The following is a 17005-nucleotide window of genomic DNA, read 5'->3' as shown; positions in this document are numbered from 1 at the left end:
TGATCATCTCCCAAACATTTGGAATACCACTGCAGATTGCTTATCCTGTGTTCTGATTTTAAGCCAAGAGGACATCAAATAAGATGCGGATGAAGCATTGGTAATTAAACAATAGCCTCATCCACCCAAGGGGCGAGTATATCTTCAGAATGGAAAGTAGCCCTGAGTGCTGACCAAGAGCCTACTGATCTTATATAAGCAAAAGAAAATAATGCAAAAAGAAGCTATCCAGACCTCTGCAAACATACGGGCAAGTAGCAAGTGAATTGTGCCTCCTCAGTGAGATTTGAAAAATTGAGAATTGAGTATTTCCAACACCTCCACAAGCAAGATTAATTAATGTGGCAATTGGGGATCACATAGGCATGTCTAACTAAAAGATGAAATAATCAAAGCATCTGGTAGCCAGGGATGAACAAAATCGTTGAGGAAATAATCAGGAACTGTACTGTGCCTTATGTGATAAATTTCAGGTGATGTTCACAACCCCATTAATTCCATTAATTCCAACAAACCGTGGGAAATATTAGCTTAAGATATAATGGGACACTTTCATGACCAAGCTGCAAAACAAAGATGTATTATTGTGATGGTGATTTACTATTACAAAAGGGCAGAAGTTTCGTTTTCTGACAAAACTGCTAGACGTAATTAAGTTTATGTCTGCAGTCTTTCCAGAGAAGGTCCTCTCAAGGAATTAGTGTCTGGCAAAGGTCGACAGCTTATCTCATTTGAAATGGGATACACTTCTGCAACAATGAAATAAAACACAGAACTCTTCTTATGTCTGAAAAGTGTCCCCATGCTAGTAGTATCAGCAAAGATTTATGGAAAATCAGCTATCAGTTATTTGCAATACAGGATCCACTATTTGGGGCCAATTTCCTTTGGATTTCTCTGTCCCAATAGTTAAATGCCTCTCTGTGAAACACACCCTTTCCCCTTTGCAATGTGTCCCTTGCAGTCCAAGACAGCAGTAAAATATCAATTTATTTTAGGAACGGAAGCCTCCATAAACTGTTGGGTGCCTATCTGAAATTATTCAGTGAGTACTAACAACATCTATAGTACAAACAGACCAGAACCAACATGGTGTATAATTCTGAAGCAGCCTTCTGGTATTGAACCACCAAGAATTTGATTTGGCAAATATGTGTTCTTATTTTCAGTGAGCCATAGGAAAAACAAACATGGTAAAGAAAAAAGTAAAATGGGTCAACACCTTCAGCCATTTAAGTGCTATTTCAGCACCACCTAGTGGCAAACTGTTTCTCTGTAAAAAGGATTTTAAAAAGATAGATGCAAGATACTGTATTGTATTGGAGAGAAATGATAGCAATTTACAAAAACAAAAAAATCAACAAAAACAGTTTAAAATAACAATATAAAACATTTGCAAAAATAATTAAAATCAACGATCAGCTAAAAACCAGTTTATAGCACCTGCCAACATTCTGTACGTCTGAATAGACTTGCCTAAACAAAAATCTTTTCAGCAGGCACCGAATACAATGACGACACCTGCCGGACGTCAATAGTCAAGGGAGTTCTAAAGCGTGGGCGCCGTCACACTAAAAGATCAATTTCTTACAAGTGCAGAACGAATATTCTGTGGCACCTGCAGCAGTGCCACTTTCGCAGATCGAGGTTATGGGGCGAAAGAATAATAATTATCATTTATTAACCGGAAGCAAGATTGGCCGCTGCACCCTTTTTTTTTTTGGCACCACCTGACCCGATGGAGAGGGACGGGGCAACGAACGCAGACTGCGCACGCGCGCACGGAACGGAATGGGGCCAGAGTTCGAGGCTTAGCGAGGGGCGCCCGAAGAAGTGGTCCAGCTCCTGAGATCTCGTTGCCATCGCTACACGCGCTGCCGGAAGTGCTCCTCCATGGTCCCGCCCAGCTCCCCGAGCCTCTCCGTCAGAGCTCGGGCTCCTGGGAGAGACTTCTTGGCCGCTGAAGATGGCGGACGGCGGGGCGAGCGCCGAGCAGGAGCAGCAGCAGCAAGAGAAAGCGGAGGACGAGGATACGGGACCCGGCACGAGCGGGATGCGGCGGGAGAAAGGGCCCCGTGGAAGCGGGCGGCCCCCTACCGTCAGGGACCTGCAGGTACGGGGAGGGTGAGAGAGCCGTCGGTGTCGCCTCCCCTTCCTGGGAGTCGCTCCGCCTCGAAAACCGACGGTGGAGGTGCTCCAGAATGGCCAGCCAGGGTTGTGTAAGAGAGCAAGCTGGGAGCTGTCGCTTTCTGGGAGAGTTTATAGCAAGCAGGCATTATTTCTTGACAGCCGCCGCGTGCTGTCCCCGCACCTTCTTTTCCTAAGGTAAAACCTCCGCCGAGCTCGCCGTGTTGCCAAACACGGGTTGTACCGGGGGGGGGGGGCTGTTAAATATAGGTTAAGAGCTGGAAATGTCGTTTCCTCATCACACCCTAGTGAAATGAAATCGCATGGGGAAACTGCCCTGACAGTGCAATTCTCTGCATACCTTTTCAAAAGTAAGCGTCGCTTGCTCCCCGGTAAGAGAGTGCAACTGGTTTTGGCTGCGGATATTTGCCTCAGCAATTCAAGTTTGTGCTTTTTTTGCACACCAGGTCAGACTCCAGGAACGATTTTCCGAAATAAATCAAGGTAGCCATATAGAGTTGCCTGTTGATGTCAGAATTTCTTATCTAAAGTCTCAAACTGTGATGTGTTATTTGTGGCTTCACAGTTCTATGTAGTATTAAAATGTTTATGAAAAACATGTTCTTGCCCAAAATTTTGTGCCCTCGCCCTGAAGCAGCTTGTCATTGAAACGGCATCTGGCCCTCTTCATAGAAATGTTTGTTGTTTCTAATCCAGATTTTAAAAATACATTGCAGTGAAACATCAATACTCGGGGAAACAAAATTAAACTACAATACTTTAGGTTTTCAGTGTAGAAACAAACCATATAGCAACATTTTTCTTTGTTTAATTTTTGCTTCTTATTCTTTGGGCCACTTGTATTGATATTAATAAGATCTATTATGTAAATTACATGCAGCTTTTTTACTCTCACATCTTTGCCAAGTGCAAACCCACATCCACCATTCATTGAAAACAACAGAGAGGGCAAAAAATACACATGCAAAAACACAGCAGGGACATATCTGTGTACTTTTATAATCATGAAGTTAATCTTCATAGGCTTTAAATCAAAAAGTATTTTGATAATTGCCTAATTCGTGAGAGCTGGGATAGCTCAGTTAGTAGAACATGAGGCTCTTAATCTCAGGGTTGTGGATTCGAGCCCCACATTAGGTGAAAGATTCCTGCATTGCAGGGGGTTGGACTAGATTACCCTTGGGGTCCCTCCCAACTACAATTTTATGTTTCTATATAGCAAAGCTCATTATATTTCTGCCTCTTGCTTGGACTTCTGTATATATTCTAGAATAATTGCTTAGACATATCATTAACTTCGACTGTGTCTACAGCAAGAAATGAAACCTGTGGCCCTCAGATATTGCTGGACCATTGGCCCCACCCAGCATAGCCAATGGTCATGGAAGATGAGAGCTGTAGTCCCCAGTTCCTGGTCTAGAAGTCAGTAGAAGTTGGCCTAATTTGCTTGTTATGTTAAACCATAGTTTAAAACAAACTATGCTGAAAACAAACCATAAGCCCAATGTTAGACAGCACCACACTTGTGGTCAGCAGGAGTTAGAAGAAGCACCATGCACCAACATGCTTCTCTTTCATTTATATTAAATTAAAAATGTTTTTATGTAATATGTGAGCTAGATCATTGTGTCTAAGCTCATTGTGTCACTTATTACATTATCCTTACTGTTTTATTCTGAAAGTAAAATATACTTTTGTTTTATTCTGAAAGTCATATAAGGAAAGGATTTATAGCTGTCATGAAGAAATGTTATTAATTGTTGCGCTATCAAGTGTTGCTCTTTTGTGACATTAGTAATTTTTACTTGGCAAACAGCTGTTCTTTCAGCATGTGATTGGGAAAAAGGTTATTTTTTAAAAAATAGTTCTCATAACCATGCCTGCCCAATGATCTGCATATTTGACCGGTATGAATTAGTCACCTCTCTTTTAAAAGAGAACTACATGTAGAATACATGTAGTCAGTTTTTTGGGTCAGTAGACATTGACTAAAGCATCTGGTGTTTGGTATAGCTGGCATTGGCTGGATTGTATGAAGATGAAATGAAAAGACAACCGTCTCATTCTGAGAAACCAACAGCTACAGTGAGCAGTCATCCGGGATTACCAGTGCAAAGGTAAATAAGGGCTTTTATTATTTTTATATGACACTGTCAAACAGTTCAAATTAACTGTGTGCATTTCAAAAATGCAAATATTAAGCAAGCATTTTAAAAATGTAAAGGAGTCTCTTCCTAAATCCCTGAAGACGCAATCCTATGTACACTTGTATGGGAGTAAATTCCATTGTGCACAGTGGTACTTTCTTCCAAGAAAATGTGCATTGGATTGCAGTGTGAGTTGCTGTTTTCATCAGGGAACCAAAGGACCATGGAGAACCTTCTACATAAGCTCTACTGAAATGCATGCAAGTTGATGAGCAACACTGGGGCAAGTTGATTATAATATAAAATTTGTTGTAGACTGGTTCTTGTACAGCATTTGCATGCTATTCCTTTATTATAGCAAGAGTCTTCTAACTTAGATTCGACTGTCACAACCTATGAACTCTACAGAGGTTGGATATCACAAATTTATTTTCAATATATATAAAAAAAAGATTGGTGGTGTAAAATTAATGGAAGCTTAAATGAATATTTCTTGGCTGACTTCTTCAGAAGCTTGCGGAAACCAGAAAGAAGTATGAGTGATGACAAGGATAACAAAAGGTACCATAAAATAAGCATTTAATTGATTTATAATATTCATAAATAGTGTGTTTAAGTTTTTATGTTCCTTTTCCCCTTGAACTTTTCTTGTATTTTTATTATTGTTGTCATCATCCCCAGCTGTAATAATACAGTGGTACCTCGGGTTACATACGCTTCAGGTTACATACGCTTCAGGTTACAGACTCCGCTAACCCAGAAATAGTGCTTCAGGTTAAGAACTTTGCTTCAGGATGAGAACAGAAATCGTGCTCTGACGGCACGGTGGCAACAGTGGGAGGCCCCATTAGCTAAAGTGGTGCTTCAGGTTAAGAACAGTTTCAGGTTAAGTACGGACCTCCGGAACGAATTAAGTACTTAACCCGAGGTACCACTGTCGTTGTCATCCTCAATTGTTGCGGATCCTTTCACATTGAATGTGGGGTTAATATCATAAGCTAACATGAGAAGAGACAGTGGAGGTATAATGGCTTTGAGGGCCTCCACAAATTAGTCTAATCCTCTTCTAAAATCATCTAAGTTGGCAGCCATCACTACCTCTTGTTTGAGTGAATTCCACAGTTTAACTGTGCTGTGTGGAAAAAGTACTGTCTTTTGTCTATCCTGAGTCTTCCAGCATTCAGCTTCATTGAATGGCTGAGTTTTCATAAATCATGCACAATTTTATGCCCACCCACTCCCGGCTTATTTGACTATTTTGCTTGAGCAAAAGTCCCAAATGCTGTAACCTTTCATCATGGAGTCATTACTCTTAAGCTTGACTGGGTGCCCTGCAATACACCCTTCCAACTCTTTTGATTCTAAACGATGATGCTTTTTTGTTAGTAGGAAATAGTGACAGGATAGGTGGTTGCTGGCATCTGTCTGTGTTGAAAGACAATGGAGTTCTCATCCGGGGTGAAATCAAATCACTGGAGAATCGCAGCGCCCGCTGTGGCTGCAGAGACTGGTAACTTGTAACTGCTGCCTCTTGCATTGTTTTTGCTGAGTTAGCAAGCCTGGGCAGTGTGTATGGAGAGCCAGGGCTGCCCTCTCAGCCTCACTAATGTGGTCCAAATGAGCAATACATTTGGCACCAGCTTGACTGTAGTGCTTGCTAGAAGGAGGCGTACAAGATGCCATCCAACTGTCTTAGGAACTCCATTCCAATTTTTTTTAGAGTTTACTCCTTAGCCTTTTCTTCCTCTGAAGATGCCTCGTAAGGCAGCAGGTAGAATAGGTTATACACTCAGTCTTTATTTCTAAAATATGCTTCCTTAAACCAACATCCAATATAAGATGCACATCTTACATGTTGGAGGTATAAAATCAAAGTATGAAATAATTGGTCTAATTTTTCACCTTTCTTCAGTGTTTTGTTTTTGTGTGGTTTCGTCTCTTCGTCCCTGGGGAAGTTTTTTCAAGAGCATGTCTGTGGGCCATAAATGATATCTCAATTGCATCTTGGAACTTGACACAGGTGCAAACACCCAGTCGTGATTTTTGCATGCTGTCAGATTTCTCCAGTTCTTCAGCAGCAACCTGTGCCCAATCACTTAGTGTTGCTGAGGATCTTCTGGTCTTCAGAAAACTTTGAGGATGGGTGGGGTTCAGGGAATTCCCTTGTGTGAAGCTCCCTTCTATTTGTGCCAGGGTTGTGTGGAGTAGTCCTGCTGAATCACAGCAAAGATGTATCCAATGCAGCATTCTGTTTCCACAGTGGCCAGGCAGATGCCTGTTACAATCCCAGAAGTAGAACCCACAATAGCCCTCTCCCACTTGTGGTCCCCAGCAACTCAGATTCAAAGGCATATTGAATGCACCCTATTATTTGTATGAATATCTGGACATCTTAAAGAGGTACAGATAAATTTGGAGTTCCTGACTGTGTCAAAACTCTCTCAATCTTTTAACAGCACATAAGCTGTAATGTGGTTCTAATCAGAATATGAAAAAGTCAGGAAATTAAATAGTATGGGAGGGTGGCTTTTGTTAAAATGAAGATATTAACCAGAATAATATTTTTTCCTAACATTACCTGGTAAGGTTCTTCCAAAAATATTGATTCCAACATGAAGTGAAAATAATTCCAATATAAGGCATTAAAAAGCTTCACGGATTAGATATTGTACGTAAAAATAAAAACATAATTTCTAAATTAAAAACTATATTTACTTGTTGAAGTTATTAAATGTCTATCTTGCCCTTTCTCCCAAAGGAAGTTCCCGACTTAGAGAGCTTACAGTTGAAAGCAGGGACAGCCTAAGCCACTTTCCCATCTGAAACAGAGTGCTGTTTCTAGCACTGCACAAACTAATGTACTTCTGTTGGAAAATTTCTTAATACTTATGACCAATAAATGCTGTATGCTTTCTTTCTTTTTTTTAAAAAAAGATTTTATTCAGGTGATTCAGAATACAGAGGGCTCAGTGTTGTTGCCTCATCCAATAACATAGCATCCAGTAAAATTGTCGCTGAACTTTTCAAAGAAGCAAAAGAACATGGGGCAGTCCCATTAGATGAAGTATCAAGAGCATCGGGGGATTGTCATAAAGCTAAAGTAAGTACATGCAATCATTTTTTTAATGGGAAAAGCACAATTGTTTTAATGCAAAAATGCTTTTATTTAACAAGTATAGCACTTGATTCCTTTTCTAAAATTATTTTTAATTACTTTCATTACAAAACATGAGCTGAATTTAGAGAGGCAGCGGGTAAAGTGTACTCCAATTCATAATATTTGCCTGCTTTAGACAGCTTTTCTGCCAGACAGGAATTGACAGCAATTAACACTAGATGCTAGTTTCCCAGGTTGGGAGGTTATGGGAGAGGGTCGTGTGAAAAGAAAAGGTGCGGCTCCAGTATCTTTTGTACTGAAAATAGTATGGAAACACTGCCTACAATTGAACACAAAGTCTAAACTAGCCCACATGATATGGTAAATATCACTTTAGCAACTACTATCCATTTCATTACATTGAACAAAATGAAAGCCACTGGATATAGTAGATGGTGACCACCCCCAGGTTCATGTTCAAACAGTGTGCGCTGGCACATGTCCCAGACAACTGCTTTTCATACTTTGCCTGATTTGAGCCATTGCACCAGCCCATACTATATGCTAACCATTATTTAGAACTCAAACCAGGTTGCAGATTTAATTCTCCCTACGGGCTAGCTGCCTACTCCTGCATTGCAGCGGGGTTGGACTTGATGATCCTCAGGTCCCCTTCCAATTCTGCTATACTATGATTTATTAATTTCCAGATTCCCAACAAACAAGCCATAGTTTAGAGCTGCTTGTCTGCTTTTTGTTTTTCTGTCTGCTTAGCACTTCTTAAATCTACTCCTATCTCTGTGGAACAGGAACTTCTGGAGGTGGAGTAACAACTGGGACACTGGTTTTTCTTTTCAATTTGAGCATTCCAGCAATCCCACTTCAAACTATGCTTTCAGATCCTGTTTTACTGGTTGATCAAAACAAAATCATTTGGCATGCTTGAGTTCTTCTGTGTGCTATAGGAAATTACTTTCTGCTCAGCAGAAAAGAAGAGTGTTACTATCTATAAAAATATTGTTTTGAGTTGCTTATTACTTAATTGTGTGAAGATTAAACCTGTTGTCACGGACTTTTGCCAGATCTCCCCCCCCCCCCGTGAAAACTTTCTTTCTAAGCTGCAGAGTGCATATTTTACAAAGTATTTACTTAACTAAATAGTGATCTGTTAAAATTACTAGTAGTCAGTTGGTTTAAAATAAATGCAAGTAGTTACTGCAGTTCTGTAACTCAGACCTGTATTTTAAATATTTTATTAGTCATTTTCTGGTGGTGGATACAGACTGGGGAAGTCAACTATGAAGCGCTCTGAATATATCTATGGAGAAAATCAGTTTGGACAAGATGTAAGTATAAATACGATGAACATAATTTCCTGTTACATGCAAGAGATAATTAACGTTAGGAACCCTGTCTGCGTAACATATGACATACCCAACTGCAAGAGAAAATCCTAATAGCTTGTTCCTTATATCATCAATACATACCTAGATAATTTTATAGACCCATAAGTTTCATTTGACAATTCCCCTGCAGTGAAGAGAGTGACGCAGTCCTTGCTCATAAAGAGCTACAGAGGCACAGCAGAGCTCTTCTGGACACTGAGTTGGAGCTAATGTGTCTTTGATTACATTCTGATGGCATAAATTCATAGGCAAGTGCAACACATTCCTTTTAGACTATGGGTTGTATCCAATGTTAGTTCTACACATAGTACGCATAGTAGATGCATTGAAATTAATGGACATAACTCACTTGGGTCCATTACTTTTAATGGGTCTACTCTTTGAAGGCAGCCCCGTTTAGGGAAGCTTTTAGTGTTTGATGGACTATTATATTTTAATATTTTGTTGGAAGCCACCCAACAATATTATTATTATTACAGTGGTACCTTGGAATGCAAACGGGATCCATTCCGGAGCCCCGTTCGCATCCCGAACGGAATGCAAGACGCGACGGCGCGTCTGCGTGTGAATGGGTCGCATTTTGCCGCTTCCACGCATGCATGTGTTGTCATTTTGAGCGTCTGCGCATGTGCGAGCGGCGAAACCCGGAAGTAACGCACTCCGTTACTTACGGGGTGCCGTGGAGCACAACTCGAATGCGCTCAACCCGAAGCACATTCAACTCGAGGTATGACTGTATAGCTGAATAGAATGTTTAATATTATAATACTGGAAAACAAACCAAGATGAATATAATGATCAAACATCTGGTGTTACTTTTTTACATTTTCAAAGTACATCTGATTTATTCATAGGTTCAAATTTTACTTAAACTGTGGAGGAACGGTTTTAGTTTAGATGATGGAGAGCTGAGATCATACACGGATCCAGTGAATGCAGAGTTTCTTGAGTCTGTTAAAAGAGGGTAAGTTTATGGTATTTGTGACTATAGGAATACATTGCTTCCAGTGCAGTAGAAGAAACTGCAGCTGGAGAGGAAATCCAAGAAGCCTCAGTAGCTAAGTAGAAGTCCTAGGGTCAATTAAAGAGATGCTGCTTGGTTTGGAACACTCCCTTTTCCACAAGGTCTTCTGTTTTAAGTGATGGCCTTAGCAGTACCTAGGCAAGGCTTCAGTGGTACCCTAGACAAATCCATGCAGGAATCAGGCTAGATCATAAGACCTGACCTCAGATATTGTTTCAGCAACCAAGTCTCAAATAGAGCTGCAGCTTCTATTTTGCCTGCCTTTGAAGAGAGGAGCATCTTAATTTATAGTGGCCTAGTTTGCTTTAGTAGTAATTTACTCCGATGGAGCGTAGGAGGCTGTGGGTCCACTAGGGCAGAGGTTGGGAAACCTCAAGCCCAGGGGCTGAACATGGCCCTCCAGGCCTCTGTCTCCATCCCCAGGCCGTGTCCCATACCAGCCCCATTCCTCCCCCTCTTCAAGTGCTTTCTCCTGGTTGAAATGTAGCCTTGAACTATGATAATGCATCCTGTTTACCTGGATAAAGAGATAAGCCTCTCAGCTGCAATATAGCCGACTCTGCAAAGGTGAGAGTTGCATCACCCACAACTGGGATGCGGCTCCTTCAAGGTTGCCCATGAGGCAATGAAGCCCTCAGGCTGTAAAACGTTCCCCATTCCTGCACTAGGTCTGAGGAAGGCAACATGGCGTCCTCACCCTCTAGAGGTATTGGCACAACCAGCTCTTCTGGTGAAGTGTTTCTGTTTGGCTGTTTACATCTTGAACTGGGAGCAATTCCCTCCCCAAATCTCCAGCTGAACTGCTTGAAGAAGAGTTTTATTTTTTTAAGAGTGAGAGATTGGTCTCAGGATCAGAGGGTTTAGCATTTGGAGCACTAGACCATTTTGATAAAGAAAGCATAAATATTTAGGGAAGGGATGGTAATTTGCAACCAGCTGGCACCAAAAACAAGCTGTTTCCAGATCAAAGGAATAGATCACAATTACCAGGGAAGTCCATATATCCCATAAATGACACGTGAGGAAGCATGTTTATATGTTGCTTTATGGAAAAGGTTGGTTTTGATAGAGGGTTTTTTGTATTAAAAATGTACCAAAAAGGATTTTCTCTTATTAGGGGCTGTATCATCCTCAGCCACAGAATAGGATATGTATACCCAGCCCTGTAACATTGTGATGACTCTTCTAGACAGTCTTTTATTTTCAGTCTGTGGCTGCAACATGTAGCAAGTGAAGTACATATAATTTTGCCTTTCTCCCCCTGCCCCTTCCTGGCCATAATTTTGCCTGTAGCATTTCTTATGTATGCCTGATTAACAGCACAATACTATACACGTCTACTGAAATTAAGTCTCTTTGGTTCTTATTCTGTGGTAAGCGTGTATAGGATTATATCTTAAACAAGCCATTTTATCTGCATTGTGGAATGTATGTGCTGATAACAGAGAAGATTAGAGCGTAGTGGATCTGAACTATTGTTGTTATCATTATTTCATATTTTAATGACGTGATCCAGACAAAATTGAATACTTTTCAGTTTTATCACTTGCTCTTTATGCTCTTGCATAAATCAATAAACTTGCTTAAATTGGATATTTTCCCTTTTGTTTCTGCTGTTAAGAGAGATTCCTGCAGAACTTCAACGTTTGGTGCATGGAGGCCAAGTTAATCTGGATATGGAAGACCACCAGGAGCAGGAATATGTAAGGCCTAGATTGAGATTCAAAGCTTTCAGTGGAGAAGGCCAGAAACTTGGAAGGTTAATTTTTTTCAAAATCCTTGGTTTATAAAAATACAATTATCTTGTATTCTTGCCACTGATACAGTTGATGATTGGAATATAAAATACCAAAGGCTATTCTATTATCTTCCCCACCCCGCTGCTGAAAACCACATTACCTCAGAAATCTATTGGGGACTTTATACCAGTAGTGAACAGGGCTCAGAGCTACGGTCAAACCTTAGTTCCCAAACGCCTCCCTTTTGGAACGTTTCGGCTCCCGAACGCCGAAAACCCAGAAGTAAGAGTTCTGGATTTCGACTGTTTTTCAGAATGTCCGACGGGGCCTCCGCTTGAGTGCAGGAAGCTCCTGCAGCCAGTCAGAAGCCGTGCCTCAGTTGTCAAACCTTTCGGAAGCCGAATGGGCTTCCATAATGGATTACGTTCGACAACCAAGGTTTGACTGTATTGCCCTCCTGCTCATGCAGACCCATGTCTGACATGCATTCATTCCATTTTCTTTTGCCCCTCTTTTATCTGTGTCTCTCTTCCCCAAGTACATCCTCCTTCTCACCTCTTGTTACCCCATGCAGCAATTAGACTGGAAAAATAGCTTCCACTGGCAGCTGTGAAACCTATTATTATTATTATTATTATTATTATTATTATTATTATTATTATTATTACTTTGCCTAACTGCCATGTTGGGGGGGGGGCTTAACACTCCCCTCCTTGTGTCTCCTCACAAGGGTCTCCCCCTGCCCAACAAACAGCAATTCATTGCTGAGTGGAAGGGGAGGCAGGATGAAAGTGTAGGCCCTGCTGGCTACATCTGGCCTACAGGCCGCAGGTGCCCCACCCCTGCTATAGGTCTTCTGCATGCTATGCAGACTATATGCTTCTCACTTGCCACCCCATTCCAACAGTTTGTTTTAATCTTTTAAGTTAATCTTAGCATTTGGGTTTGGTTACCTTACAAAAGCAATTAGACTAAGGATGCTCAGTGGGACTGAGTCAACATGCATAAGATTGGGCTCTTCCTCGTTTGGAGCTTTTTTCCTCCAAGCTAATGGTAATTATATGCCTGGTATTGCTGAGTGAAATACATTTCAATTGCTCTGCTGTTTTAAACTGGTTTCCTTTATTATTGAAGGCTGGCAGGTTATGGATGTTGGGTTGGATCTAGATTTCCCTGGAGCAGAGTTCTGCTTCAAGGACACTCTGCTGGAGGAAAAGGACTAGGAATTTATTTTGTCAGTTTCTTCTTCCTCTTGAAAAACTGTTCCAGAGGATTGGGGGACCCTCTGGAACTATGTTGTAAGCATAGTGGTACGTCGGGTTATGAACTTAATTCATTCCGGAGGTCCGTTCTTAGCCTGAAACCGTTTTTAACCTGAGGTACCACTTTAGCTAATGGGGTCTCACACTGCCACCGCGCTGCCACTGCACGATTTCTGTTCTCATCCTGGGCCAAATTTTTTAACCCAAGGTACTACTTCCAGGTTAGCGGAGTTTGTAACCCAAAGTGTTTGTAACCCGAGGTGTTTGTAACCTACTACTACTACTACTACTACTACTGTAGTTCTTGGAGCTGAAGAGGGAATTGATGAAAATTGCCTTCCCTCTGCTGGAATGGTAGTTCGTCCATTAACAGACAGAGCCTTTTTCTGTTTGCAGAAGGGCATGTCTGAACATCTTTTTATGGCTGTTGGAAGTTTACATATACTGGTCCAGAATATGCAATAGCACTATGCTATGTTAGAAGTGTGGAGAGGTGCAAAGAAGAGCTAATTTGCCTGTAGCTAGGGGGCACAATTTGGACGGTTCTGCCAGGGGCGCAAGATCACCTAGCTATGGGTCTGGTGGTAGAGCATCTGCTTTGCATCCAGGACATCCCCGATTCAATCCTCAGCATCTCAGGGTACTGCTGACAAAGGCCTCTGGTTTGAAACCCTAGAAAGCAGCTGTATATCAGTGTATACAGTACTGAGCTAGACGGTCTGACTTGGCATAATAAGACAGTTACATATGTTCTTATTTTATTTTATATTTTGTGAGTGTAGATTTACAGTGTTACCTCGGGTTACAGACGCTTCAGGTTACAGACTCCACTAACCCAGAAATAGTACCTCAGGTTAAGAACTTTGCTTCAGGATGAGAACAGAAATTGTGGCACTGCAGCAACAGGAGACCCCATTAGCTAAAATGGTACTCAGGTTAAGAACAGTTTCAGGTTAAGAACAGACCTCCAGCACGAATTAAGTTCTTAACCTGAGACACCACTGTACTTATAACCAGTCCCTTAAGCAACTGAAATGTTTTTAACATCCAGTTCAAATCCTTTTCTTTGTATTAAACAAATGCAATAGCACAAAATTTAACTAATTATGTTTTGATGAATTGTATAAGGTACTGAGGAAGGCAAGAGAGCATTTTTAGAAGGCACCCTTGCACTCTCTTTGTAGACACATTCATTTGCAAGTAAGCCCCATTGACTTCAGTGGTACTGGTTGGCTTGTAGATAAAGTCTTTAACATTTCAACTGTCTTTCAGCTATTTCTCTTGTTTCTTAATTTTAGCCTTACACCTGAGATTGTCAGTACACCATCTTCCCCAGAGGAAGAAGAAAAATCCTTCCTTGATGCTGTGGTTCTGATCGATGACTCTGTGCCAACAACTAAGATTCAGATTAGGCTAGCAGATGGAACTCGTTTAATACAAAGATTTAATCATACCCATAGGTAAGCTTAACTGTTTAACTGTACTGAAACATTGGATCTTAGTTCCAGATTATCACAACTTGTCATCTGAAGCTTATTGCAGTATTCGGGGCTGATGAGTGGTTTGTTTTTAAAGTGCAGAGCATATTGTATTGATCCAAAGACTAAAATCTACATTGTTATACTTTTGTCAATAGGATTATAGATATTCGGAACTTTATTATCCAGTCTCGCCCTTTGTTTGCCACCACTGACTTTGTGCTTCTGACTACATTTCCACACAAAGAGCTTACCGATGAAAGCCTGACACTACAAGAATCAGATATTCTGAACACTGTGATTCTTCAGCAGCTAAAGTAAATCTTGAGCCTTTCAGTGCAATATCGCTTCTGTGAATGGATAATGTTGCATATTGTTCCTCAAAAATGCTTCCAAGGAGAAAGGGGGGGAAATGACAGAGGAAAACTAACCGTTTCCCACTTTAATGGATCAATTGGCATTTAGTACTGTTCTGTCTTCCAGTGATAATTCGTCTGAATTGGAATTCAGAGATATGCTAATAAATATTAATTGATTTTTGTATTCTTTCAAAACAGCCTGTATAAACTGGTGTGAATTCAAGTACTTCTTTTATTGGGTGGGGGTGAGGTGAGGGTTGGGGGTAATTTATAAGGGTGCAGAAGCCATTTTTGTAGAAAGAGAAAGGGCCTCTTTTCTGGTAAGACTTGAACTGTGGAAGAATTTTATGCTGCATCAGCTAACAGCCATTAAGAATTTAGGGTTGCAATCCTATGCTCCTTTATTTGAGAGCAAGCTCATTGATCTCATTGGGATTTTCCTCTGAATAGACACTAACAGGATTGCACTATTTTATCAGCTGAGATATGTGTATGCCCCATCGTATGAAATATTGGAAATATTCTGTTCATAGGTTGTCTTCCACATATCTAGCATAATATAAACACATTCTTTAATCTAGTGCTAGTGAGATATTTGGCCTGTTGCGCAGCTCTTATGTCTGGGAATTCAACAATATATGGTGGGACGCCACTGTCTCTGCTTAAATAGAAGTCCAAATTGCACCTTATCGTATTCAAATATCTGGCCAATATGTTGCTTAAAGTAACTTAAAGTTTTAACATAAAGACAATTTGACCGATATCATTTCTATACAGATTTTTAATAGTTGGCATAATTTGAATCCTGAGACTCTTTTTAGAAAAGTAGTCTTTTTGGAGAACCTTTAGCTATATATCTCATGCTCAGTATTATTTGATTGATGAAAAATGGCACTTCCAGTATAGCTTGTTGCTGTTTTTCAAAGCAAAAATGAAAAAGGGGGATACATTAAGAGAAGTGTGTCTTACGTCAAAATTGGTGTGTGGGTTTTTTTTAACTATAAATATTTTTTCTGACTAATTTTGTGTTGGTCGACCATGTTTTTTTCCTTTTGATCTGTATAGCAGCTTCCCTTGAAATTCACACATGTGTGTGTGTGTGTGTGTGTGTGTGTGTGTATATATATATATGCAGGTTTTGGTGTCCTCGGGTGTCTTCCCGTGTAAAAGTTGGGGTGTCTAGGCGACGTTTCGACGAGGTCTCACTCGTCATCTTCAGGCTGGTGCTTTCGGCTTCTTGTTACTGGAACAGAGCAGGATCTCAGTGTTTGAGTTCCTATAAATACTGTTGAGGGGGTGTGGTGTATAGCTTCCAATGTTCTGGGCAGAGAGGAAGTTCCCAGGCTAGTGTGCCTTTTCTTCGTCGAAACGTCGCCTAGACACCCCAACTTTTACACGGGAAGACACCCGAGGACACCAAAACCTGCATTCCTGTACCCGTGAAAATCTACGAAAGCATATATATATATATATATATACATACATACATACATACATTTCAGAGTTACAAACATTTCAAACAAATATTTGAAAAGGTTTAGTAGAACTTGGGGAAAGATTTTGTAAATCTAATGTCTGCATGATTGACCCAATTACAAATTCTCCTGTGGTAATCAATAAAAAGAATGTTTTAACTATATGGCTTCTACATGTTTTTCATATTTCATTTTCTTTAAAAAAAAAGTGGAAATGTGCCTGTGTCTGAGTATGTGCCTGCTGTGAATCTGAGGAACACGTAAGTGGAACCACAACACAGCTAATGGGTTTTAAGTTAACTTTTTGAAGACAATAGTGCTTGAGTGTAATCCATTGTAACCCAAGTGTTACCATTCAGATGAACTAGGTACATGCCCAAGATTCCATGCCCCAGGACCTGACATAAGGGTAGGACAATATTGTGTGAGTGTGTGTATAGAGGTCTGAGGCATTGTGCTGCTGCTGCTGCTGCTGCTCCTAACATTGCCAAGTAAGATCTATTTTACTCCCTCTTCTGCCCATCCTCAGCCTACTGGTGCTTCTAAAGTTGGTAGAACCACCACCTCTTCCTTTTGCAATTCAAATTCCAGCCTAGGGGCTTTCTGAGGTACTTAGAATACAGCCCAGCTGCAGACACTTATAGGCTTGTGCTGTAATGTGATTAGGAGAGGGAAAGAAAGCAATGTTTTCAAATGGCTGCTTGTGGGGTGAAACAAGATAAATTTGTCTGGGTGGGATTCCTTAACTAACAAAGTGTCTGTTTCAATTTTTTTAAAAAAAACATTTTTTTAAAGCCCCATGCTAACTTGAGTAGGCATGGCTTGTAAAATGTTAGCAACAAGCTCGTTAACTTTTCAAACAGTAAAGCA

General features: G+C 40.7%; 1 protein-coding gene across 3 annotated transcripts; it reads left to right on the top strand.

Annotated features, from left to right (window-relative positions):
* Positions 1-1729: 1729 nt before the first annotated feature.
* On the top strand, positions 1730-16299 carry UBXN2B (UBX domain protein 2B). 3 transcript variants are annotated; one of them, XM_081917587.1, is made up of 10 exons: positions 1730-2113; positions 4162-4265; positions 4806-4856; positions 7230-7395; positions 8652-8738; positions 9653-9762; positions 11444-11581; positions 14122-14283; positions 14460-15759; positions 16165-16299. In XM_081917587.1, the coding sequence occupies exons 1-9, from the start codon at positions 1967-1969 to the stop codon at positions 14620-14622; spliced, it is 1128 nt and encodes a 375-aa protein (XP_081773713.1). In that variant the 5' UTR covers positions 1730-1966; the 3' UTR covers positions 14623-15759; positions 16165-16299. The 3 variants fall into 3 exon arrangements, with proteins under 3 accessions (XP_081773713.1, XP_081773715.1, XP_081773714.1); XM_081917589.1 differs by having other exon boundaries at positions 1733-2042; XM_081917588.1 differs by lacking the exon at positions 4806-4856 and having other exon boundaries at positions 1735-2113.
* Positions 16300-17005: the final 706 nt, after the last annotated feature.

Source organism: Podarcis melisellensis, assembly GCF_964234715.1.
Source record: "Podarcis melisellensis genome assembly, chromosome: 7".
NCBI classification, from domain to species: domain Eukaryota; kingdom Metazoa; phylum Chordata; class Lepidosauria; order Squamata; family Lacertidae; genus Podarcis; species Podarcis melisellensis.
Note: the sequence above shows the minus strand (reverse complement) of the source record. Positions and strands in the feature narration are given on the sequence as shown.